Source organism: Diachasma alloeum, unplaced genomic scaffold (genome assembly GCF_001412515.2).
Source record: "Diachasma alloeum isolate Michigan unplaced genomic scaffold, Dall2.0 Dall_scaffold_01108, whole genome shotgun sequence".
Lineage (NCBI taxonomy): Eukaryota > Metazoa > Arthropoda > Insecta > Hymenoptera > Braconidae > Diachasma > Diachasma alloeum.
In genome coordinates, this window is record NW_021681219.1 from 118121 (window position 1) to 145087 (window position 26967).

At 39.0% G+C, this 26967-nt stretch overlaps 1 protein-coding gene across 1 annotated transcript in view; it reads right to left on the bottom strand.

The window, feature by feature from the left end:
* Positions 1 to 26967, bottom strand: part of LOC107045888 (COP9 signalosome complex subunit 2) — a gene marked incomplete at its 5' end in the record, with an annotated part of 182561 nt that overhangs the window by 100304 nt on the left and 55290 nt on the right. The window contains 2 exon segments of the mRNA XM_015268295.1: positions 8630 to 8770; positions 8856 to 9072. Of these exon segments, the coding sequence (XP_015123781.1) occupies positions 8630 to 8770; positions 8856 to 9072 (358 nt within the window).

A 26967-nucleotide genomic window follows, 5' to 3' on the forward strand; every position in this document is an offset into this window, starting at 1 on the left:
AGACGTACCATTCTGGATGCTAATCCAAAATCCACCTACGCAACCGAGACCTTCAATTCCACAATTCCACAATTGCAGCGACGATATTGGAGCCACTTTGGGCAAACTGGAGTAAGTAAAATCAAAATACTACGAAATATTACAAAATACTAAGTTGATGCTGGGTCGGTCTAGATGCACCCCCACTATTTAGTGAGGCAAGAAACTAAAACTAAATCCTTGGCTATTGACGTATTCAAACGTCGCCTGAATTGGCTTATCAAAATCCTCAACATGCAGAACCAACGACTACCGAGAAGATACAACTCCAGGCTCCTGTTATCTGCTAACCAGAGCTAGAACTTCAGAACTACAAATTGGGTAACACGCCTGAAGAGTTGGCTTTCCGATAATTAGAGTATATAACTGCTCCAACGAATTTTTCGTAAAAGCTGGATTATTTCGTCATTTAATACAAATAGAAATTGAAATCAAGAAGAAAATTGAGTCGGACTCAATTAGGTAAATAACTTGAAGGGGGTGACTGGGTCAAATTTTGATCTTTGTGGGGTTCATACCAGCTGCGTCCCCGTCGCGAACCCTGGGTAATGCTAAGTACTGGTGAAGCTTGATACTTTCAGAATAAGTGATTCACTACACGTTGAATTTATATGAACACCTCATAAATGAAATTTCATAACTGCTTTTAGAAGGGAAAGCGAAGAATGGAAAGTCCCGTATGTCTACATGAGCATACATATTATTAAGAGTGATAGCTGAAAGGAGGTTAAATTCATTTATAGCAACCAGGTTCCCACATAATATATGTCAAATTACTTCAAGATCACTATAAAAAGTTGATATTTACCTATCAGTATCCCGAATGAATAGGAGTTGCTATGTTATCTAATTACCGGCTTTCCTCTCTCGGATTCAGTTCAATCTTCGATTGCCAAGACCCAGATATCATCGGAGCAAGTAGAGAGGCTATTCTGAAATCGCCTAGATCTAGGGTCTGTCATGAAGACATGCATCGGGCCGAGCACTCCAGCTACAGTACAATTTACAAGCACCTGTTACTGGATGCAAATTATCTTCGCCTTGATTCAATATGAAGAAACTAGGCCTAATCAGTCAGGTCAGAGCTGACTCAACAGCCAGATCCACTCTTCAGTGGAATGATCATTATATTGTTTTGGACTCAACAACAACATGGCCCTGCTGACTTAGGCCAGCCTGACATCCTTCTTCACTTTATACTAATCTGCGCATTGTTCGATGGCTTCAGGGACAAATTCATCGACTCATCGTCGTTGACATGGGTTCTGGGGTCAAACAACGTGGACAAGGCAGGAAAGCCTGTCAGTTTCTTTGGAAAAGCTGTCAAATTGAGAGGAGAAACTGTTTACAAAATTTGAGAAATCCCAGAAGCACGGCAACAACAGAAGTTATTTACAAAGTTGGTGCTTATAGATGAAGTTAAATGGGTCATCGATAATTTCGGTACTTTTGCGCGAGTTATCGATGCTCCCTTTAATCTCATGTATAAGCTGCAACTTTAAAAATCATTTTTGTTGTTGCCCTGCTTCTGGGGCTTCTCAAATTTTGCAAACTGTGTGTAAATAGATTCAATATTATATGCAAAAATTTTCTTCAAATTGGCTGCATTTTTTGAATATCCTATTCCGCGCCCGATTATCACTAACCCTTTGAAAAGAAAATGCTACCAAACTGTCGGTGTGGCCGGAATGGGGGAACGGACAACAGTGCTCAGGCATTGTTTGGTAGTAAGCGTTCTCTTCGGAGGGTTAAGGTAGAATAATCGACGTTATTGTTTAATATTGGAAGTGGCTCCAGCTCTGATCCTCACATACCATATATATATCTTATATGTTAACTCTACGTTCATACTGTACGTTATTGTAGAGGGACGTGATCGTGCGCATGCGGTGCGCATGACGGTGATAGGATCGTAATGAGTAAGTAGAGTGAAAAGGAAAAACAGTGAATAGTATATAAGAATCGGAAAGTGGGGAAAAGTGATATAAAATAGTGTCGTAAAAGGAATTCGGCGGGAACGGTGGGGACGCGTAGTCAGAAGATGGCGGATGGCGTCGATTGACGGGGATGATGCAACCGCGTTGAGTCGGAAATAAGATAGTTGGGGTTATAAATAATCAGGGCGGATATTTAATGACGAGTTGAGGGAATGAAATCGCAAAGTGATTTATTTATGGATTGATCAAAATTGCGGAATCGAAAGGAATAAATGGGAAAAATATCAAGTAGTGGTGAGGGACTAGCTTGTTGCAGCGTAGTAAGAAAATGGAAGGGAAGGTGATACGGAAAGTAGTCCCCAAAGCAACAGGCCATCGCTATGGCGGCGCGTAGTAATATCGAAATATCAAGACAGTGCCGTAACAAGAAATACTGACGAAAAAGGGGCAAATAATCTTAAGGATTAATTTACTGAATAAATTAAGAGAAATTTAATGAGAAAAGAAATTATCTCAAGATTCATTAATTAAATGAATTAATTAAGCAGACGAAAAGAAGAAAAAAAATATTTATAATAAAATTTCTAGATAAAAATGATTAATTTCTCTAAATTATCACAGATGATGCGTTAATGGAGTTCTGGGAAGAACTAACATACATGCTTGGAGTAGACGATCTACACAGGGGTGAGGATGTCACTATAGGATTGGAAGAGAGTACTATAGTGATACAAACAGACAAACACAAATACAAGTTGGGTGAGTTGATTTGAATGATGGAAAAGGGACAGGACGAGAAACTATTAATTTAAAAAGTATTTTGAAAAGGTGCCAGTGAAAATATTGGCTAGCAAATATTTTCGCAAAGTTAAATGGTACAGGAAAAATTCGAGTTACTATAAAATAAAATCAAAACAAATACTAGTTATAAAACCAAAATACATATATGTTTAGAAGAATTGATTTTGAAATTTTATAATCTGGATGTTCTACAAGGATGATTAGAAGTAATACGTTTGATCATACGATGTATGAAACTAATTATCCCTCGAGTATAAATTAGTCTTTGAGTACAATTCTTATTTTTGTTCGAGGCTCTAATGCGGATTAAGATTGAGTTCAACTTTTTCAGCAGAGGAGCAATATAAGTAATTAATCATAAAATATTTAAATAAAATCAACAGGTGTAAAAATGCTGCCAAATGCTCAGTGGAGGGCCGTGGTGGACTGGCACGAGCAATGTGTCCTCATGGACACACCAGCTATTGTACCCAAGATTTATGAACATCCAAACATTACTACTGAGGAGAGGGGGAGTCAAAGGACGAGGAGAGTAAGAACGGGGGTGAGAAAACTGGAAGAGTCGATGAGAAAACAGATGAGCAACAGACGAGTGGAAAGGAAGAGAACCCAGTAGTAATGAATACTCTCAAATCAGGTAAATCTAAACCCCAAGTGACAAAAATCGAATACGTGGAACCTAAAATTGTAATAAGGAACACGATACCAAAACCCTCAAAAGATCCTGCGAAAACTAACTCTAACAATACCAAATCTAATGTTCCAGTGGAAGAGAAGTTAAATTTGACCATTGAGAAACTTCACAAAGTAACTGACACTCTTAAGGAGATCGCCAATCTCCAGACAAACACCACTCGGTTTATCTGGGACAGACTCAATGACGTAGTTAAAGAATTAGGTGACATAAAAAATAATAAGGAAGAAAGACTAACCAAAATTGAAACAAATCTGGAAAACTTAATGGTCTGGGCTGAGTCTGGAGAGTCTTCTGAAGAGCTATTGGACGAGAACATTAAAGTTGTCAATGAATTAAATGAGAATGAAACGGACAAATTGGATGAGAAAACTAGGGAATTAATTAAAAAGCAGATTAATGAATTTAAATCACAATTTCTGAGTCAAATTGGAGGAGGCAATCAGGATGAAAGTGTCAAATGGGTTGCTGACTCTATTAAACAAAGCTTTATGAACAAAGAGTCAGCTGTAAAAAGAGAATATAAATTAGATTCCAACACTAGATTTGAACACTTCTATGACTTCTTCAAGTCTGAGGTTAGGTCTCATAAACTTCTTCACATTCTCGAAGATAAAAGTGAATTTAAAGGAGATAAAAAAGTTCTTGAAGATCAGAAATACAAAGTTAGAGATATTTTAATTAATCACATCGATAAAAACTATCATTCAAAGGTTGTCAATATTCAAGATCCAATTGAAATTTTAAATAAACTAAAAGAAATAAAAAGATTTGAAAGCAATATTTCCTCGTACACGGTGAGACAGGAGATCTCAACCATGAAATATGCTATTGGTCAGACGACAGCAACAGAGTTTTGTGATAAGTTTGAGGAGGCCATTCGTAAATATGAAACCTCAGAAGATGCTAACCCTTTGTCCCCAGACGAAATTAGAGACGCGTTCAATAATGCAGTTATTAAAGCTGTACCAATAGTACAGTACTTGCCGTCCATAGCTAAAATAAAAGGGGAAAACCCTCCAACTTATGAACAATTGAAACTGGTAATTATGCAGGAAGAGGCGACGAGAAAGCAAACCGAAACTGGAGTGGGTGAGGTTAGGGCAGCAAATATGACCTTGAGCGAAGTAAGGTGCTATAGTTGCGGCGACAAGGGTCACATTGGGAAGAACTGCCCCGGTAAAGGAAAAGGGAAAATGTGCTACAAATGTCACAAGTATGGGCACACCAGGTTCGAGTGTCCTGAGTCGGGTGAGTTAAATTGCAAGCCAGAGTCTGTACCTAGGTTAAATTATTCACGTGGTAGAGGAGGTTTTCGTGGATCTGGGAGGGCAATTGGTTCATTGAAGAGGAAAATAGAAAATAAGGACGAGACTGGGTCAGGAAATGTGAAAAGGGGTAGATTCGACAGGACGAGGGGTAGGGGAGGATATGGATCTTCAAACAACAATGCTCAATTGAAACCAACCAAGAAGGAGCAGAATAAAGGGTCAGGAGCAAATGATAAAGAAAAGGGTACGTCAATTATGTTCAAAACTAATAATTTATGCAAAGGCAATGCCATGAATGAAGATGTAAAAATTCAGCAAGACAAGTTCATCGCAAAGTTTCTAGCTGACTCTGGGGCAACCGAACATTTAACAAATTCAAAATTGATATTTAAATCAATTGATGAAAGAAGTAAAGGAGTGATTAAATGTGCTAATAAAAATGAAAATGCAGATTTAAGAACGGAGGGAGTGGGTGAGATAGAAATAGAATTGTTAAATGGTCAGAAATTTAAGATAAACGAGGTTTTGTTTGCAGATGCCCTTCAAGCTAACTTGCTGTCATTAAGACGATTCGCAGAAATGGGTCTCGCGATTTATCTAGATGACAAACGAATAGACATTTTCAATCCAGAGTCAAACGAATTATTTATTTATAAATGAATAAACAAAGTCAAGTCAATAAAAATCTACAAAGACATGTGAACAGAAGAGTTATAGTGAACATGGTAGGTGATAACGCAGAAATAAAAAGACAGATGACTAGAAGTGTTACAGCAAGGTTAAATGAAGAAACAAACAAAAATAATTCAATTGAAAATAATGACAGGAGGAAGGATTTGCTAAAAGAAGTTAAAAATAATGAACTGGATGAGGTGGAGACTAGTGAAAGTTTAAAAACTGACATTTTGTCTAAACCGGCTCTTGATCAACATGTATAATCAAACTTTGATTTTTCAATTTCGGACAGAAAGTTAAATAATGCAGATGAATTATGATTTGAAACTAGTACTGAAAGTTTTGATACTTTTACAGACGAAAAAGATAAAATACAGGGAAACTATAAAGCCTTGCTGTGGCATGTTAGATTTGGACATGCGTCAATAGCGTATCTCAAAGCCATTCAATTAAAATTTCCTAATAATAAAGAATTAAAGGATGTGATTTTTGACGAGTCTCTTTCGGATTGTGAGGTCTGTATGGCGTCAGAATTTAACAGATTGCCATTCCCCAAAGTAAGAAATCGAGCAACTGAACCCTTGCAAATAATACATTCTGAAGTGATGGGACCAATAACCCCAGCCTCACATCCGAAAGGATACAGGTTTATATCAGTATTCATAGATGACAAATCCAGATTCGCTATGGCGTACCCAATGAAAACTAAAAGTCAAACTAGTCAGTGTTTAGAAATGTTTGTTAGGAGTGGTAGAAATCTACTGGATCATGATGCGAAGCTTTGTTATCATAGGTCAGATCAGGGTACTGAATTTACTGGAGGTCAAACAATTGAAGTGTTGAAGGGTTTGGGTGCAGAGTTACAATTGGCAAGTCCTGACACTCCTGAACATAATGGGGTCGCAGAACGGTTTAATCAGACAATTCAGAAGAAGATTCGAGCGTATATGTTTGATGCAAAATTACCAGAGAACATGTGGGATCTGGCTCTGTCTGCTGCTGTATACGCGTACAATCGAACTCCTCACAAATCAAATGGGATGAAAACACCACTGGAAGAGTTTGCACCAGGACATAGTTTCGAAATTAACCACATTAAAAGATTCGGCAGTTTAGCGTACATGAAAGTCCAGAGGAAAACTGGACCGAAATTCAGGGCAGTAGGTATGAGGGGTGTCTTGGTAGGATATACACCTAGGGTTATATTTTGCTAAGACCCGAGGATGGAAAATTCTATGAAAGTAGACATGTGAGATTCAATGAAGAGAAAGTTGATGGTGATAAATATGGTAGAAGTGAAATTGAGGTTTCTCCTGATGCTCAAGAAGTAATAAATAAAAGTGATTGGTTTGTAGTCTTTGATAAGAGTGAGAATGATCTGGAAGGGGTATTAAAATCGGAGGGAGTATCTAAGAGGAAAAGAGGTAGACCTAAGAAGGTACACCCAGGGTCAGAAATAAAAGAACAAAGTAAATCATCTAGCGAAACAGATCCCCCGAAATTACCAATCGATGAGAACTTGAATTCAGGATTACTTTTGGCGTCTTTATCACAGAGTGAGGATGAAATAGGCTTGGACAATTCAACTGACGAGATATGTCATGCTCTTCTGGCTGACATAAATTCAGATCCAATAAGTTTTAAAGAAGCTATGCAAAGAGTAGACAAGAATGACTGGGCTGCAGCAGTAGAGGACGAGTTAAATTCAATGGATAAAAATAAAGTCTGGAAAATCGTAGATTGACCCATCAGTAACAAAATAAGTCAGAAAGCTAATATAATTGATTAAAAATGGGTATTTAAACGTAAATTAGAAGCAGCTGGGAGAAGCAGCAGGCGTCTAACTACGAGCGAAAACAGAAAGAGTATGATTTTGATAGTGAGATTTTTGTTCCACGAAATGCAAAGATGAATTGTCCATATAGAGAGGTTGTTGGTAGCTTGTTATATCTAGCCAATACGACAAGACACCAGATGAATCCAACAGATGAGGATTGTAAAATGGTTTAAAGAGTACTGAGGTACTTGAAAGGTACATCTGCTCTGGGTCTGAGATATGCAGGTGAGACTGACGCGATTGAAGCATACTCTGATGCTAGTTTCGCTGACTGCAAAGGATCTCTAACAACGTGCAGTTATGTAATTAAACTGTATGGTGACACAATTATTTGGAGAGCTCACAAACAATCGTACGTTGCTCTATTTACTTGCCAGGCTGAATATGTCGCGATGAGTGAAGCGAGTCAAGAGTTGTTATCTATCTTCAACTCTTTAAAACTAACTTTTCCACCCCAGTTGCCAATGACGTTATGCTGTAACAACATGGCAGCGACGAATAGCACAGAGATTAGTGGGAGGAATAAATTAAGACGTGAATAATTGACGTGAAAGCTCACCAAATCAAAGAATGTGTGAAGCTTAATTTGATAAAAGTTAAATGGATTAGTTCGAGAAATCAATTAGCCGACGTGTTTACTAAACCTCTGGCGTTTGATTTGCATAAACGTCAAGTTGATAAAATGATGAATGTAAATATTTAATTGCTGTTTATATGTTTGTTTAGGGAAAAGGAAGAAGTACATGATTAAGAAACTCCCAAGAAACTGAGGATCCGGAAGCAGTCGGGAGGGAGTATTGAAAGTAGCTCTAGCTCTGATCCTCACAGACCATATATATATCTTATACGTTAACTCTACGTTCATACTGTACGTTATGGTAGAGGGACGTGATCGTGGCATGCGCCGATCCCGTCCCAAGCCATTGCCGTGGCGATCACGCCACATTCGTGCCAAGCACATTGACTGAGAAGCATCGACGAGAGACGTGCCTTAATAAACTATATATATCTATATACCCAGTGTGTTTAATCATTTAATAACCACTTTTTCCAATATTTAAAAAACTATTTCAATACAAAATTTGATAGATTAATTTCTTACGCTCATTAAAGTTGAACTTCATATAATAAATTGTCAATGATGAATAATTTTTTTTGGAATTGAAAATTTATTTCACTCCGCTACACTCAACGAGTCAACTGGAATTTATTAATACGACATACTTGAATTCAAGTATCTAATATTAGAATCATGAGTTCTAGATAATCAGTCATGTTAAGGAGAAATCTCAAAGAACCTTTTACCAGAAAGAACCTCGATAAACTCCTCGAAATTGATTCCTTTCGAGAGTATACACAAAAAAACAAATTTTACCTGATCAATACGACCTCGAATGGTACTATCCAGAATACAAGAAACGAGGAGACTCTCAACCTCAGATACATCAATATTCAACTCTTTACTGATGAAAGGTATGTGGATACGTGTGTAAGGCTTAATGAGCTTGATCAGAACCTGCAACAATCATTCATCATCATCAAATTGTTCGAAATATAATTTCAATGATTTAATTAGATCTTGTAAATAATTCATCAATTACCTGAGTCCGTATATTACGTAATAAATCTTCAATGTGTTCTCTGATGAATGGATCGTCCATGATGTTATTCCTATTTTGCTTGAGAATCAACTCGAACTGATTGATGTCATTATTCTGATAACTAACGACCAAGTTCGTCATTGCTAATATTTCCGGATCATTCTTGTAGGGCTTTGCCTCCTGGGAGTCGAAAGGATTGATTCCAGATTTCATCAGCCTTTAAAAAACGAAAGATAAAACAGTATTTGTACAAGTGTATTCTAGCTCAGTGAAATTACCACCCCAGGTGCATCAGATCGGGTCGGATATTAGCTCCAAAATACGGGCTTTTTAGGTGCTCTTTTTGTGCAGACAAAAAAAATTCTGCTCAAATAGTTTTGCCAAAAAATTGGTTCTAGAGTTTGGAGCGTTTATCAGCAGACCAATGGGATCGAGTGGCGATAATTAGTGCAAAATAGTAACGAACTAAATGTCCGAATTTTCTGCATGAAAATAATTGGATTTTTCCCGAATTTCCTAGGACATCAAATATGGTCAGGGGAGGATCGGGGTATAGCAGGTTCCTTGGGCGCTAGTATCAGTGAATGTGCTCGGGGAAACATGTGCTTTTCTTTGAAGTCCATTATATTATATATATTTATTTATTATATTATATTATATTTTTCATTTCGTCATTACTTAAAGTCCACTATATTATATTGCTCATATGATTGCAACCCTCGCCTTCGTCTCGGGCTGCAAACTCTTATTCGCCAGAAAATCTTTTTTAGATCGTGTGCCAAACAATATTTTTTGTAATAACGCCTGTAGGGCGTTACGGACGCGTAGAGGCCGTAAGGCCGAAATGGCGAAAAAAAAATTTCTGCCTGAATACTTTGGTAGAAAATTTGATTTTCCAACTTGGGGCATTCATCTAGCAGACCAATGTGTCTATAGGGAAGTACTAGATATGTGCTTATTTTCTGCAGAAAAATAATTCATATTTTCCAGAATTTTTCCCCTATTTTCCAGGATGTCAAATACGACTTAGTGAGGGTGGAGGGGATTGCATTCCTCGGATCCTACACTGAAAGAAAAACAAGTCTTGTTTGGGCCACCAAAATCGCTAGTTGAAAATTGCCAAAAAAGAATTTGTTTGGTTCGAATTTGAAAGTCTCAAAGATGAATAATTGTTCTGCTTTCGACAGCAACGAAATATTTGGCTGAAGAGGTGGATAATTCACATCAGACGATGCCTCTTCAGGATGAAAATATCTCATATAGAGAAAAATTTTACAACAAATATTTTATCTCTAAGTTACAAGATTGCTATCATATTATTATTGTTTCATTTAAGGGTTCATTTCTTGTCTGTGATTATTAGACAGCCGAAACGAAAAACTACTATCCTTTGTTTCGCATAAAACAAAGATTTTTCGGGAGCAAAATACGTATGGGAGTATCGAATAACGAAGGAGTAGTGCTAGAAATGACATTTCTTGGGTGTACAGAGAATGCAATTTTTTTTTTAACTACTAAATCTATTTTTCCGACAAAAACTTTTCATTCCGATGCACTCTCTGCATGTTTGGCACAAAAAAATCCTGTTTTGATAATTTTCAAAAAACTATTTTCTTGGCACAAGTAAGAGTTCTTTGAGAACTTTGTCGTTTTTCTCTCAGTGTAGGATTGGTAGATACCAGTAGGGAAACGTATACTTCATTTTGAAGTTAACTGGAAATTTTTCTGTTTCAATATTTTGGAGAAGTTTTATTTTTCCCCAAAGTTTGATTTTGTGAAGTTTGTGAAGTTTATCTAGCAGACCACTATGGGCAATTAGGAAAAATGATTATACTATACTGAAGTACTAATTATGTGTTGATTTTCTGTTACAAAATAATTTTTATTTTCCCAAATTTTACCCACATTTCTGGGAAGGTCAGACATGGTCAGGTAAGGGGAGAAGAATTTAAGATTCCTCGAACCTTAGAATCAGTGAATCCCTCCGCGAAAATATGTGCTCGAATTTAAGGGCCGGATGGAGTTATCAACACCCCTTCGACCCAATCCCCGCTGAAATCCATCATCTATATATGTCGAGCAATGGGTGATGGGTGCATGCACTTGGTATATAAATTATTGCACTGGAAATCATTAATAAATGGCGAAAAAAGCTCTATTCAGATAACGTGAGCCCGTGTTGAGAAGGGCTAAGCAATTTGTTAGGGAATTTGTCGAGGTTGTTGCTGGAAGATCGTCGGAACAGGCCCATGAGAACGGAGAGTATCCTCGAGGGGTGAACGAAACGTGGGGGACCTGAGTTTCAGCCGTTGTGGGGTTGAAGGAGGAAATTCGAGTGACTGGGAGGTTAAAGCTGCGGAGTAAGGTACACGTGGTTTTTTTATTACCAAATTGCCTTTTGCGAGCACTCGAGTGAGGATATAATCGTTGACGAGAGAGAGAATTAGGAAGAATAAGAGAAGTGATTTTTTAAAAATCAGGATTTAACCCAGTGTCTTATGTGAAAATCAACATTTCCATTGTAATCAAAGATTAAAATCTGAATTTTTTTTCGTTAGATGTGAAAAAATCAAGAATTTTGTTGACACCTCATAAAAAATAATCCACCGTTTTGTAAACAAGTTTTATTATTTATTTATAAGACGGAAAAGTTTGAAAAAATATCAATATTTTGCGAAATTTAATTTTGATTATACTGACTGGGTATGAATGTTTTCTAATTTTTTCCATGCAATTTAGTTGGAAAATTTAAAAACTGAAAATATCCAAAAGTACAGCGTAGCCCGGCCGAAGGGTCGAGCTATTTGAAGATAAAAGGAAGGTCATGAGGATTACAAAGCCAGATCCATTAGTAAATAAGCAGGGGTTCGAGCCCATCTGACAGAAGGCATGTGACCGTTCCTTTTTGCGTTATTACTCCTTTTCTATTTTTTCATTTCTACCAATTTCCATTTGTAGTACGCTTCCGAATGGATCTGCAGCAATTCTCTGTCCTTGTGACAAGCATACAACCGTAACCACATGCTACAAGATGTCTATAGGAAGATATTCAACCTTTTAATGAAATCGATTTATACAAAAGCTTAAATATCTCCGAAACTGCTCGGCCGATTACCCCTATCCAAAATACGAATCTTCAATATTGTAAGAGCCATAATCACACCAAATTTCAACTGACTACTTTTCTTTCTTCTCAAAATACCGTGCGCACAAGAATGAAAAAAATTTAAAAACAAAAAAGCGAAAACATATCTGAATCTTTGTAAGGACAAGTATACATATTTTGATTGATCTCAATAGTAGCCACCGAGACAAGTAGTTTCAAAAAAAAATTGAAATCCATCCAGTGATTCATGAGATATTTGAAGAAATATATTTACACAAAAGGTTGAATATCTCAAGAACCGCTCTGCCGATTGCGTCCATCCACAATACCAACCTTTCATGTCATAAAAGCTAGAAGAATGCAAAGAGAATTGCATAGTACATCCATATCTGCAACCAAATTTTTTGGTCCTCATGACGCAAAAACCCAAATTTTTTGGGTCTTGTAACCCTTCACTTTCATTTTTGACTATCATGTCTGATCCTATTTGATGAGGCTCGGAATTGGTGGAATAAATGAGGAATGGATGAGATAGAGATGGATTTTCGGGAGTGGGTGACCGGAGTAGCAGAGAAACGACGCGTGTACGTGGTTTTCACGAAAAACACTATATATTGTCACTTAATTAATATTTACAACAATCAATGAGTCAGATGTTGAACACACAAATTATGAGCTGAGCACTGAGAACAATAGTGAGTTGAACTATAATGCGCTGGACGATAATTAGTGAGAAGTTAACTGAGCGGTCAAGGTACGCGTGGTGTGCGAAATCACATCTCGAACCAAAGTTAGTCGAGCGCGTTGCGTAGTTGTGCGTGTGAGGGGTGGGGCGAGAACATTCGTGAGCCTTCGAATGGTCAGCCGAGCGAGTGTGTCAGTGCGAATCCGTTATCGACGGATTTCCAATATACTCCCTAGAGGGATCCACGGAATATACATTTCAAATTTTCACTTCCTCCTGTCTCAGAACGATAGTTCACGATATGAAGAAGCAATGTGAATTTTTTCAAATTTTTAAAACACTTTTATGAGACCTCAACAAGCTTTTGAATTTCTTATGACTAAGTACATGCGAGAGAGTGCATAAAGTTTATATGCATCCGATTTCATCAGAATTGATTGAAATTATTATGAATCTCCATCGATTACTTGATGTAAACGATGAAAAGAACTCAGACTTTTTTTACATTTTTCAATCAATTTGTTATTGAATTAAAAACTATGATTTTCCCTTGAAATGGGACTTTTCGAGACTGTCTAAATACCCTTTGAACAAGACCGATTTCACTGAATTTTTGTAGAACAACTCTTCAATTATCGGACTATCATCTGACGAAAGAACAAATAATTTATATTATTCCAAATCACCGAAAAATGCAAAATAAAATCTTCAAATTTTTGGGCAGTGACAAGTGCTTGGATCACTTAGAACTTTTATGGTGGCTATTACCTCAAACGGAGAAGGTCAGCCATCTGGCGAAACCTTTTCCCGGATTATCTGACGTACCCGGTCGCACCCAATAAATTACTGTATACCTTCTTCATTTTCTATTTTGTTGATTGCATTTTCTTTCCATTTTCATGCAAAGAAGATGGGAACTTCCCTATTTGATGACGACTCCACAGAAACTTGAATGGACGAAATCGGATAATTCTACGCTGGTTACCATACGCGGTTCGAATCTCCCCGTGGAGGACTTACTGTCATACTATTGGGGCTCCAGCGTTGTCGAATTTCCTCTACACTCCCCAGGTGTATTTATTGAGTTTCCGGCAACGTTCCATAACGAGCAACATTACCATAACATTAACCATGAAAAAATATCGGTCAGTGATTAAATATCATTTATTTTCTCAGACAGAAGATTAATTTTCTATAAATAATTAAATGTGAAGATTTCTTCGGTTCAATATAATATAGAATAATAATGATAAGAATGATAAATAATAGAATTATGGCTGTAATAAACAATGAAACTAACATATATTTTTATAAATTATGAATATCAATAATGTTTAGAATATCCAAGTGAATCGACGATTTTTCTTTTCATGATTTCAATTCTTCTCAACATTTGGAACTGAAGATTAGAGCTTTTATTGAATACCATATTTGATTTTATCTAATAAAATGATGAAATAATGAAAAATATTTCATTTTCGGAAATTTAGACCTTTTTTTATAAGTAATTCATGGAAATTGAATTTCCTACCTTCAAAATCATTCTTGGTAATAGGTGATCAATTTATTCATATCCAGAGTTCTAGCGGTGATCTATTCCATAAAAAATAATCAAGTTTTAGGAAAGTGGAACAATCTTAATTATTTATTTATACGACAGAAATGTAAAAAAAATACCACGCCCAGAATATAATTTGAATAGAGCTGATTATGTCTGAATTTTTTCAAATTTTTCTAATGCAATTCAATTAAACAAATCAATGTTTGATAATCTGTGGTGTGTAGTACTGTAGAGTAAATGTGTGCTGATTTCAATCGCTTGAAGTTTCCGTTGGTGGATTAGAATTATTCAAATAATTTTCCAACGAAAACTTCAACGAAGTCCTCTCTTGTGCAATTGGATGACGACTCCCGGTATTTTTGAACCACTAGCATCAAATTTTGTTTGCTGGCTTCACCTTTCGTAAGCAGATCATCATAGTCAGTTACGAGAGATACACTTCTTTCAGCAATATCGTTTGTCACATGAAGAGATTTGACAATTTTGGAAGCGGCAACAAAATCATCTTTACTCTCCCATGTCGTAGGGTCGGTATTCAAGAAACTAGGATCTATTTTCAATATTTCAAAAAACTTCATGGTATTTTCTGTAACAAAAGAATCTAGAGTGGAGTCTTGGATGAATTTTGCGTCGTTTAGTCCCACTTTTCGCTTTTTTCGATCATCTATAAGAGCAGAACGAGACTTGATGGCCTGGAACATCTTTCTCTTACAATCTGCACTCACATTTTCATCGAAAAAAGCGAGCTATCAATTCCTCAGACAAGTACTAAAGGTGATTAACGAACTTTTTGAATGCAGCCTTGTAATTCTTCCCATGCTTATCAATAGTAGCATTCTCTGCTAAACGTTTCAACAATGTCAAATCATAATTGGGAGCTGTGACTGCATTCGAAGCTGTGAACCACACTTTGTGATACACGAGGATGACGAAAATACATACATTTATTAACCCTGAATTTTCCTGAGCTGTCAATCGGAACTGATCCCGAAACAAGAAAATTTTCAAGGAATAGATCGCCTTGGCCATCCACCTGGCATGATGAATAGGAATCAAAGCTCAAAATCGATTCCCTTTGGGAAGATTTCCTCCGAGGAACAGCACCACCAGCTCCGAAAACTCTTGGTAATCCTTGTAAATGTTGTCCTCCTACAAAGTGAACAGAGAATAGTACTTTTTGATACGGGGGCATAAAAAAAAATTCTGCCGAGTGTGAGTTTACAGAACGAGCCGAAGGCGAGTTATGTAAAACCCTCGGCAAAAAATTGTTTATGACCTAGTGTCGAACGATATTTTTTGTCATTTTGTGCGTGAAGAGGGTTTTACGAACGCGCAGTGTGCGTGAAACTTTGCTTCACGCCCAGAGTGACAAAAAAAATATTTCGTGTTATTCATAATCTGAAAATGTGCAAATGGAATCGCTACAGAAGTGTACGTCTATCAATTTTACACTATTATCAACATATAGCTAACCTTTAACTGTGCTTCATCAAAATGGAGAATATCAGCGATGTTGTCCGACAAGGCTTCCTTCACAGTAGGATCCTTGACTCCCGGTGAGAATTGTCCTTTATCCAGGCTACTCCAGTGTTCTTGGAACCGCTTGAAAATGGAGACTTCAGGTCCTGATGTACATCCCATTGACGTGTCAAACACAGCTTTCAAAAGGAGTTCGAAAACGTGATGCCGGCATGCCATATACAAGAGGTCCCTCCCGATTTTTTCTTCCAACAGAACACAAGCACCCTTTTCACTTCCTGTATTACTGGAAGTGGTGTCAAAGACCATCGAGCAGATCTCGTCCAGGACACCCCATTCCTCCAAGCTATGGTATACGGCTTCTGCCTGCCCTTTTCCAGTCCCTCTTCCAATCGCGGGCACACCGAGCAATTGGTGAAAATCATGTCCAGATTCGAGAACTGGGAGTCTGTCGATCATTTCAAGTTTGTCATCTGGCGATGATAATCGTTTACCGTCCCAATGTACCGTCAGAATATGACATGATCCATTTTTCATGTTTTGTCTGATGGTGTCACTGAGCGACTTGCGATGTACTTGCCGGTTTCGACGCACAGTTTCACGGCTCAAGTGGACATCGTCCGAAGTTATGCCAGCAGTCATGAGAGCAACTGCTAACACGCGTGCTGCCATCCGATCGCCAACTTTGGCACGATCCAAAATCGCAGTGATGTCTGGAGTCATGATTTTCAACTTTTTGGCCCTTAATGGTGGTAATACTAGCTCGAAATCACTGTCAACTCCCTCGTCGTCCTCAATATGTTTCAATATCTCATCGATCTCTTCATTTTCATCGACAAGATAATTGCCATAATTAGCAGCAATCCCGCTCCGTTTTTCTAAAAGTCGAAGATATAAATGGGAGAAGATTAGACATGAGGGGAAAGGTGATAAAGGAAGCTGGAATAAAACTGACCCTTTTGACTTTTTCATATATTCATAACTCAGGAACAAATTCAGTAGCGAAGTGGTAAAGAGTAACAAATCTGTTCAGCTAATTCGCCAGTTTTCGAAGAATATCTCTGAATCTAAGAGAGACACCGAAATTTTCATTGAGACCTTTTTTGTAGCTCTCATTTGGTTCTACAAAAAATGTTTTGAGGAAATCTTCGCTATCCCTCTTACATTCTGAGATATTTCACAAAAAAAACGAGTAGGGAATGAGTCGACTTGTTACCTTTACGACTTCACTACACTGATAGAATGATTCATTTATTCCAAACGAGATTCGTTAACTATTAACAAATGGTAAAGTTGAATATGGCCAAATAAATATTCGTTGATAGTTAACGAATGGTTCACTTAAATGGCGAAAGAACGAATGAACATTTGGTGAGACCGAATAGACCCTCACCTCCAATTAAAATCCATTCGTTAACAATAACTAATCCGTTCTATCAGTGTACTGAATTCATCAATAGAACTCAGTTTGAATACGTTATGAAGAAGAATTGTTGGTTGAATAAAAAAAAATATCTAATTTTATCAACAATTCAATAAGTTATCAACATGTGTACAACCACATTGATATATTCTAAGAACACGAGTGCATAAACAGTCGATTTGTTATGAAAACAAGCAGTTGACCGCTCCTATACAGTAGACTCTCGTTATAGTCGCACTCACGGGGCTGTAGGGGCAACCGATTCTGAGAATGGGCCTGTATTTCTCTTCCCCCACCAGGCGCTCACGGTAAGCCTAAATTCCGGGAATCGGGAGCGATAAGAAAATAAATTTTACTCCAATTATTTTTCTCTTCAATTTGCATTGAACATTTTTATTAAATATAAAAATTATTTTCATTAAACACTTTTATTAAATTAACAAAATGAATTGCGTTGAACACTTTTAGTAAATTAATGAAATGAATAGAAATATTAATAACATCGCATTGTTCAATACACTCCAAAATTTATTCACTTCATTCAAATAAAAAGCAGGATTATGCACCATTGCAAAGACCCTCTCTTCGTGACAGTCAAGAGTGAACTGAATTTCTCTCTCGCAAATTCATTTTTCCTGAATTTTATTCCCCGAAGTTCTTAGAAATGCAAAACAAAGCCCATTCCGAGAAAACAGGGGCATTTAAATCCACACCTCGGAGGTGGTACGGAGTGGGGGAAGCGCTCGAGCTCGAAAAAATCGATATGAGGGGAAATGCGACTATAACGAATGCGACTATAACGAATGCGACTATAACGAGAGTCTACTGTATTGCAGAAGGCATGTGACTGTTACTTTATGTGTTATTTGTATTTTAATTTTATATTTCTACCAATTCCATTGGTAGTAAATTTCCGAATGGATCAATAGCAATTCTCTTTTTCAATTTACAGGAGAAACCATTTTCTCACGTCACATTCCTATCCCAATTTTTCTTCAAGTTATTGTGCGAACAAGGAATTTAGGGAACACCAAAAATGTAAAATCGCTTATACGAAGTTGATTAATTGAAATGAATCTCCAAAACCTTGTATAAACGGGTACATATATTTTGATTGACCTAGATAGATGACATCGAGACGTGTATTTTGAAAAACAAGTGGATATCTCGATTTTTGCACACGTTAGCGCGCGTACAAAGATTTTAATGAAAAAACAGAAAAGGGGAAATATCTCAAAAACTTTGTACGGACGGGTATATATATTTTTATTGATATAATTAGAGGATATCAAGACGAATATTTTGAAAGAGAAAAAATCTAAATCGGTCCAATAATTTTAAAGATATTCGTGAAAAATGATTTAAAAACGAATCGCTTCATCTAAAAAACTACTTGACCGATCGGGCTGAAATTGTGCACAGAGTTATTTCTCGTTAAGACCTATAATCTGACAAAATTTCAACTTTTTATGAATTATTTTAGCCACTTAATTACTCAATTTTCTAAAAATTGACCATCGGGAAGGTGGCGGTGGACATATTCACATACAGACATGGTCGCCAAACTTCGTATTTTTACGTTTCAGACCATTTTACATCATTTCCAATGAAAATTAGAGAATGTGAAAATCGGACGATTACAAAGCTTCCATTCGGAAGCAAAAAGTGAAATCGGTTGCGTAGTTTTGGAGATATTGCATATAGTAGATTTTCAGAAAAAGTCGATTATCTCCAAAACTATTGATCTGATTGAGCCCATCTAAAATACGAATGGTTCTTATTAAAAGAGCCAGGTTCTCTCCAATTTTCAAGTGGATATCTCAATTTCTTCGAAGGTTACAGTACAAGGATTTTATTGAAAAAACAGAAAATCAAGAATATCTCGGGAACTCTATGAAACGGTTATATATGTTCCCATTGATCCAGGTAGAGGACGTCGAGACGAATATTTTGAAAAAAAAGTGAAATCGGTTGCGTAGCTTTGGAGATATTGCATATAATAGATTTTCATAAAAAGCCAAATATCTCTAAAACTACTAGTCCGATTGATCCCATCTGAAATACGAACCGTTGTTATCATAAGAGAAAAGTTCTCTCCTGAATTCAAGTGGACATCTCAATTTTTACGAAAGCTAGTGAAAATATCTCGAAAACTTTGTAGGGATGGGTATATAGTTTTTCATTCATGTTCGAAATACAGCCTAAATCTCCATAATGGTCACGGTCGACTAACTCGGCCATCTCCGAAAGTCTCCGTGAACTTTCGGGTCAACGGACACAGGTCAGCGCGGCACCCGGAAGAGTCAGTCAGTAGTGTAGAAGCATCATTACGATAATGATCTAAAGTATTCAGTCAAACAGTATTCTAAATTTAATATTCTTGTTCAGTACATCAACTTGTTGATTAAGTTCAGTAATTTCAGTGACTCAACGAGATAAAGTGAAAAGACAATATCAGTGAAAATTAGACATTCAACAATAATTATACCAAAGAGTGCACGGAAATAGTGACAAGTGGTTCGATCCCACGAAATATATTGATAATTTTGTAAAACGCCTACCATAATTTTCCCAACATCTCCCTCCACATTTTCATCCCACATCCACCCTAAACTAGTTCCTCACCAAACAATTCATCTAGATAGGAGACATTAGGACGAACGTTTTGAAAGAAAAAAAAAATGAAATCGATCCGCTAGTTGTGGAGATATTCGCGAAAAACGATTTAAAAACAACTCGCTTTTTCTCAGGAACTATCGGACCGATTGAGTTGATCTTGTGCACAGAATTAGTCCTAGTTGGGACCTATACTTTGACAAAATTTTAGATTTCTTGAAATTTGTTTAGTCAATTTATTACTCGATTTTCTAAAACTTTATTTCCTAAAAGTGGAGGGGACGACGACAAACAGACATGATCGNACATACAGACATGGTCGTCAAACTTCGTATTTTTACGTTTTAGACCATTCTACATCATTTCCAATGAAAATTAGGAAATGTGAAAATCGACGGATCGCAAAGCTTCCATTCCCAAGCAAAACGAATGGATTGAGCTCATTCTCGTTTCTCTGTTTTCTAAAAGAGTGGAGTTGACTCTTGTGTATTATTATTATTATTATTATTATTATTATTATTATTACCTGGTTTTGATGATTCGGTCGTTTTGTCTTCTGTCTGTTCTTCCGTTTCATCGCGGATGCTACCGACTCCCGTATCGATGATCATATCCAGCAAAACTTTTCGTCCTCTTTGTCGATGAAGGTTCAAAAGGGTGATCACCGCCTCATTTTTCATAGCACCCACTTGTGTTTGGTGAGCAATATCAAACAAGTCTTCCAACGTGCATCTAAAGATTGCCTCTCTCGTTTGATGTGTCGGAATTCTTCTTCTCAGGAGGATATTTGAGAATCTTTTGATACTCGTTCACTAATTTCTCGAGTTTAGCAATCGCGTGGTATTCTTCCATTATCGGAATCTCTGCGTATTCCCAAAACACTGTCACCTTTCGAACAACTCGCGTCGCAGCTTGACGGGCTGTGAATTTTGGTCTATAACGTCGGGTATGATGGAAATAACACTCCTATACTTGTTTGTTTGAAGGCAATTGATTACCAACAATTTCCGATCTCATTTTACCAATTAAAGGAATTTCCGTATCTTTTCGCGTCTCCGGCATTTTCGTATACGTACTCTCTCGGTGATATAAACACGAAAAAAGCTTGTTGCGATGCTTCCTGTTCAGAAGTTTTTGCTCAACTGAACTTTAGTGAAGACAAGGGAATTGACAGAGGATATGGGATAGTAAGAAACAGAAATACCTACATAGCCCCTTTCCCGTTCAAACAGATGAGGGACCTTGGCTTTGCTCCTCATAAATTGTTTGAGGTTACTCATTCGCCTTGCACTGACCCTTATTCAATATTACTTGTCAAGTTCCAATGCAGGTAAATGAGTGAAACCCAAGCCATGAATTGTGAAGTGTATGAAAAATTCACAATAGAATTCATTCTAAGAATAACGTGTGTTCGAAGTGAATAATTCGTTCATTTGGATTCATATGTTGCAATTCAGTAGTGAAGTGGTCAATCGGTTCAAGTCGACTTAGCTATCAGATGAATTTTTGGAAAATATCTCGAAATCTATTGAAGATGGTGAAATTTTCATGAAAACCATTTCTATACATCTCGTTTTGCTCTACAAAAACGGTTTGTTTAAAAAACAGCAATAGTTTCCTATCTAATGGGACCGGGCTCAACGAAAATTCTCGAACGACCTCGGAACCCTTCGGGTTCACGGTCAGATCACGAAGTAAATCACCCATCAAGTAGTATCGTTCTAGACACCGAGAGTCACTCTAACCACAGTACCGTATCGTTTCTATCTCTACACAGTCGAGTATTGTCGCAATCGCTCTATCGAGTACATCACCGAGTACATCACCGCGAGATACTGAGTCGACGCTTCTAGCAGCGTCTCTATTCGAGTCAATCATCTATTAATTTCGAGTCAATTATCAATCATTTTGAGACTATAATCAAGTGAATTATAAAGAGAATTATCAAGTCCAGTAGGTTTTTAGTAAATCGCGTGTTCTTAATTTTCACACCTTTTCCAAATCACTTTTCCCCAACCCGCCTAAATTTTTAGCATCAATCTCAAACACGGTTCTTATCAAAGTTCTGCTATCTAGCTTAGATTCTGGGATATTAGCAAAAAACTAGTGCTGCACTAAAATTAACTTAAACCGATTGACCACTTCGCTACTGAATTCTAATACAAACGTACATAAATTCTTTTTTATGCACATTTGTCACTCTGAATTGTAAAAATTATTCCTAGATTTGAAAACAAAATTTTGAAATTCATTTAAATTATTTCAAATGGAAATAATGGAAAGATTCTCAAATGCGTCACTCTCCGTGGTTGGGAGGACGGACGACGGTAGACCTATGATTTATGGCCTAGGCCTAGCACACGGTCTTGGGTCGACACTTGTGACCTCCGAGAAGACCGTCATAAACTCATTTGACTTTTCGCCAAACGACTCAGCTATGAACTGCCAGTGGGTCAAACATTTTCTTAAATTTTGAAATGCTGTTGAGGCCTGATAGAAACGTTTTAAAAATTTGAAAAAAAATTCACATCGTTTCTTCATATCATGAACTATCGTTTTGGGACAGGAGAAGAGTGAAATTGGGAAATATATTTCGTGGGTCACTCTAATATTCCCCCACGATCAGCGACTGCCACGTGGGTGATCAGATTCCATGATGATCACTCTGTTAGGATGAGCTGTAACAAAAACCAAGATCAAAATGTTCAAGAGTAAACATAGAAGTAGGTGATGTTCACCCAATGAGCTGAGGTATTGACGAGCCTCCTATGGTTTGCTGGCCAGGCACGAGGACACCCAAGTCCTTAGGGGTCGTATTACCCGTCCGGATCCAAGTATCTCCGTCTTCTCTCCAGATTCTCCAGGCGGTCAGGGTCGTAAATCCCTCGCAGTCGCAGATAACCGAAGAAGATGAGCCTGAAGATCAGTCTTGAGCGGTGATTGAGCCCCGATGATTTTCTGGTTGAGCTGGTACGAAAATGAGCCATTGCTGTCGTTCCCCTGAGCAGGTCTGAGAACCATGTAACAAATGTTGATAGAGAAGAAAGGGGATCCGATGATAAGGTAGGCCGAGGCTACCACGCACGAGGGAGCCTGCCCTGTTGAGCTAAAGAAACCGTTCATCCGGGCACCTGATGCGAAGAATTGACAATGGAAACCTTGAAGAACAACGAGGTGATACCGATAAGGGGCTGCGTGGCGACTGGGAGCTGATCCTGATTACTAAGTGGAGCGCAGTCGCGGCGGGGCCTGGTCGAAAGATGAGATGAAGAGAAGAAGCTGGCCTGATTTACGTAGTGGACTGTAGTAGAACTGATTGAAACCAAGAACTGAAGTCCGAGCGCAGCACCGATGAAATGGCTTGGGCAACGTCAACTTACGATGACGTTGCGGAGCCGATGAATTGACCTAAGCCCAGAGCCGAAGCCTAGTAGCAGCGCTGTGTATTGACCTGGGCAACTCGCGTTGACGTTGTAGAGCCGATGAAGTGACCTAAACCCAGAGTCGAAACCTAAGAACAGCGCTGAACCCTAAGAGCAGCGCCGCTAGCTATCCGAAATAAAGAACCGAGCCTTGAGAGCGAGGGCGGTGAAATGATCAAGACGGCTCGCGTACACGTTGCAGAGCCGCGAGCTGACCTAAATTAGAATCTGAAAATTAAGCGAAGAGCTGAAATTTAAGAGCGGAGCGCCAACGAGACGATGTAGACGCTCCGCGTGGTTGTAGAGCCGCGGGCTATCCGAAATAAAGAGCTGAACCGTGAGAGCAGGGTCGATGAAATGATCAAAACGGCCTGCACAGACGTTGCAGGGCCGTGAGCTGACCGGACTGAGGAGCTGAACCTTGAGAGCGGGGCCGATGAAAGAATCAAGGCGGCCCGCGTAGACGTTGCCGAGCCGCGAGCTGACGGGAATGAAGAGCTGAAAATGAAGCAAAGATCTGAAATTTGAGAGCAGAACCGTGAAAAGACCTGAACGGTTCGCGTTGACGTTGCAGAGCCGTGAGTTGAGCCGAAAGCGCGGGCCGGTGGAAGGATCTAGTAGGCTGAGAACCGCCTCTCCAAATGCATAGGCGGAGCAGAACGATAATAGTAGGAGAGTTTATTCCTTCTCCTCTGCCCGAGGTCGTCTGCGATGATTGGGTAACCTTGACAGGAGCAGTCGCCCCGGAAGTAGTGGCTGCCCGATGAGTTGAAGCTGATGAGGGCGGATGCAGGAGTGAGTGGGAAGTGGAACTGTAGAATTGACGTCACTGTTTGAAGCGGCAGTCACGAACGAAGTGCCGTCTGAGACAATTGTAGCAGAGAATACTACCTCTCTCCTGCCCTTGAGAGAAAGCCCCTTGAATTCTGAGCAGGCCGTGATGTAGTGGTCCCCTTCACTCTTGGAGCACGGGTAGGTGTACTTGGCCACACGTTGAGCTGACGGTTGTGACTGTGTTGCCTGATTTTTCAGAGGGGCGGCGTTGCTTCCTCGAGCGGTTCTACGAGTGGCCTCTAGAGCAGTCTGGTGTTGAGTGGTGAGCTGTGTTGAGTCTGTCCTGGACGGGCCATCCTGGGTAACAGCGGCCGATCCGAGCGCAACATTTCCGGACGCAGGAGCAGTTGCTGCAGTGTTCTCAGGTGAGTGTCCGAGCTGAGCCTCGAGTTCCCAAATCCTCATCACCAAGGCACGTTTGTTGATGAACCTTATCAGTTCGTGCAGCCTGGCCTCCCAAACTTTCCTGTGCTCATCAAGGCAATGAACCAGGAGATAGACCACCACCTGGCCCCAGTGGTCAACTGGTGGTCCGACCTTCCTTAGCGCCTCCAGGGCTTCAGTGGCGGAGTCAATTAACTGACGTAGCCCTAGCGATGAACGGGCGTTCACGAAAAATATATTCAGGGGCTGATCGAGGTTCATGTCAGTGAGCTGACGGCGGTTCCCCACAGGAGCTGACGATGATGATGCAGAACCGGGGGATGGTTGAGCTGTTCCGATTAAATGCGTCGATACCTCTCTCGCATCCATGAGTTGATGAATCCGACGACGTGCCTGCACGCACAGGTCCATCGTCGAGCTGAATAATTCCTCCCAGAGGTAAGCGAGGGCGTTCGCATCCCTGGAGGCACTTTCCTCCACTACCGTCTCGTGTGCAGCCTTGAACTTGGCCCGATAATCACATTGTACCTCCATGTCCTTTCGAAGCCTGGAGATACTGCGCTGGGATGAGGAGTCTCAGAGCAGTTCTCGGTGGAATTCCTTGATGTAATTCGCTTGACAGCGGATCACCAGGATCATCTGTTCTCCTGGAGTCATCACGGTTATTGATGGAGCGGACCTAGATTACTGACGGTGCAATAAGCGTATGCAGTGAACAATAATGTGAGAAAAGGAAGCGGTGCGCAGTTAGCAAGCCAGCAAAGGCAATAACCCTGATGAGCAGCCCAAAACCCATAAAGAAATGGCTGAAGGTTCCAAGGAACCGTGAAAGAAAAGCAACGTATAATTAAATCTACTTAGCCGTAGTGCACTAAGTGGAGCTGGTCCAGGTGATGTTCGTGAGACCCGGGCAGGAACAGGGCCGTGATATCGCTGCCGATGCCTTGCAGTGGTTTGAGATCGATAAGTGGCGATTGCTGACCCCTATTCAAAAGGCCCCCGGTTGAGCTGTCCGGATCTGCAGTTGAGTACCGTTGCGTTGGATGAGTCTGGTGAGCGGAGCCGCCGCTTGAGCGCCACTAAATGGATTGGCCAACACTCCCGAAAATGCGAGAAAAAAACCGAAAACCCGAAAAATATTCCACTAATGCGGCTCGAAGGGCCAAACTGTTTAATGAGAGACTCGGAATTGACAGAATAAATGAGGGATGGGTGAGATAGAGATGGATTTTCGAGAGTGGGTGAGCGGAGAAGCAGAGAAACGACGCGTGCAAGGTGGTTTTCAGGAAAAACACTATATATTGTCACTTAAGGCCCGGTTGGATGGATTTTTGCCCGACATGTCCCTAGAAAATTCCCCAGAAAATTGTCAAAAAAAACCATTTTCCGTTTCCACTAATTACGACCGTATGGTTACATAAAAAAATATGATTTTTTTTTGAAAAAACAGATTATTTATTGCCTCTTAACGGAAATGGTGCCTTGAAGGGGGGAAATAGGTTTTTATATTTTTAATATTGACTAGAAAATAACGCAAAATAAACACCACCATCTCCCCTAGTCACACCACAATCGCGTGACACCCTGTCAATATGGCGACGGTAAATATCCAAAGTTATAAACACTTATTCCAATTATCACACACACTAGACACTCTCGCGTATTAATTCTCGTTAAAAGAACTACTTGTGACTATTTTTCGGGAGTTGTCCCGAAGGGATTAGACGCCGCTAACTCTCACAATCAGTGGAATCGGAATTGAGGCGATCAGCTGTTGCCATACTGTCTCGCTCAGTTATAGGAAAATGTGCCAGATGGCGCCACTGAAACCCCCGAAACTCGGCGTATGGAAATGAGAATTGTCGAGCTCAGGGGTGTAACCCAATGAGGGCCCACGGGTACCAAGCATTCCTGCATCTCACTCCCACTCGTGGAAATGAAGCAACACACTGTATTGCACTTTCCTACAGCCATAACAATAATAATAACACTAATAATAATAATAATAATAATAATAATAATTGACAAAAACAACAAAACAAGTGAAACTCACCGTGTTTGCGCTAAATTTCGGGAAAAACTACAATATAGAAAATTTTTGAGAAAATTCGCCGATTCTTTAATCAAAAATCCGATTTTCAAAAACAAAAAATCTAACTCTCAATTCACAAAAACTCTCAATTCGCAAGTTGAGAGTTGAATTTTTGATTCTCAATAAACTCTCAATCTACTCTCAACTTGTTTTTAGAGTTGAAAATTGGATTATTGATTCTGAATAATCTCGCAATCTAATCTCCAGTTTTTCTGAGAGTTGAGAACTGGATTTTTTTTTTTGACAATGGGATTTTTGATTCTCAATTATCTCTCAATTTATTTTCAGATTTGCATTTTGGAAATTGAATTTTTGATCATCAATTGCCTTTCAATTTACACTCAACTTTTCCACAGAGTTGAGAATTCTTTTTTTTTAAAATAAGATGCAGATAGAGCTGCGAATGCGTTACATGACCGGTCATTGACGGTCATATGACGAGACGTTTTCCACAACTGTCACAATTTCCCCACCCTTCTATGACCGTCACAATTGGTCAAGAAAAAATGA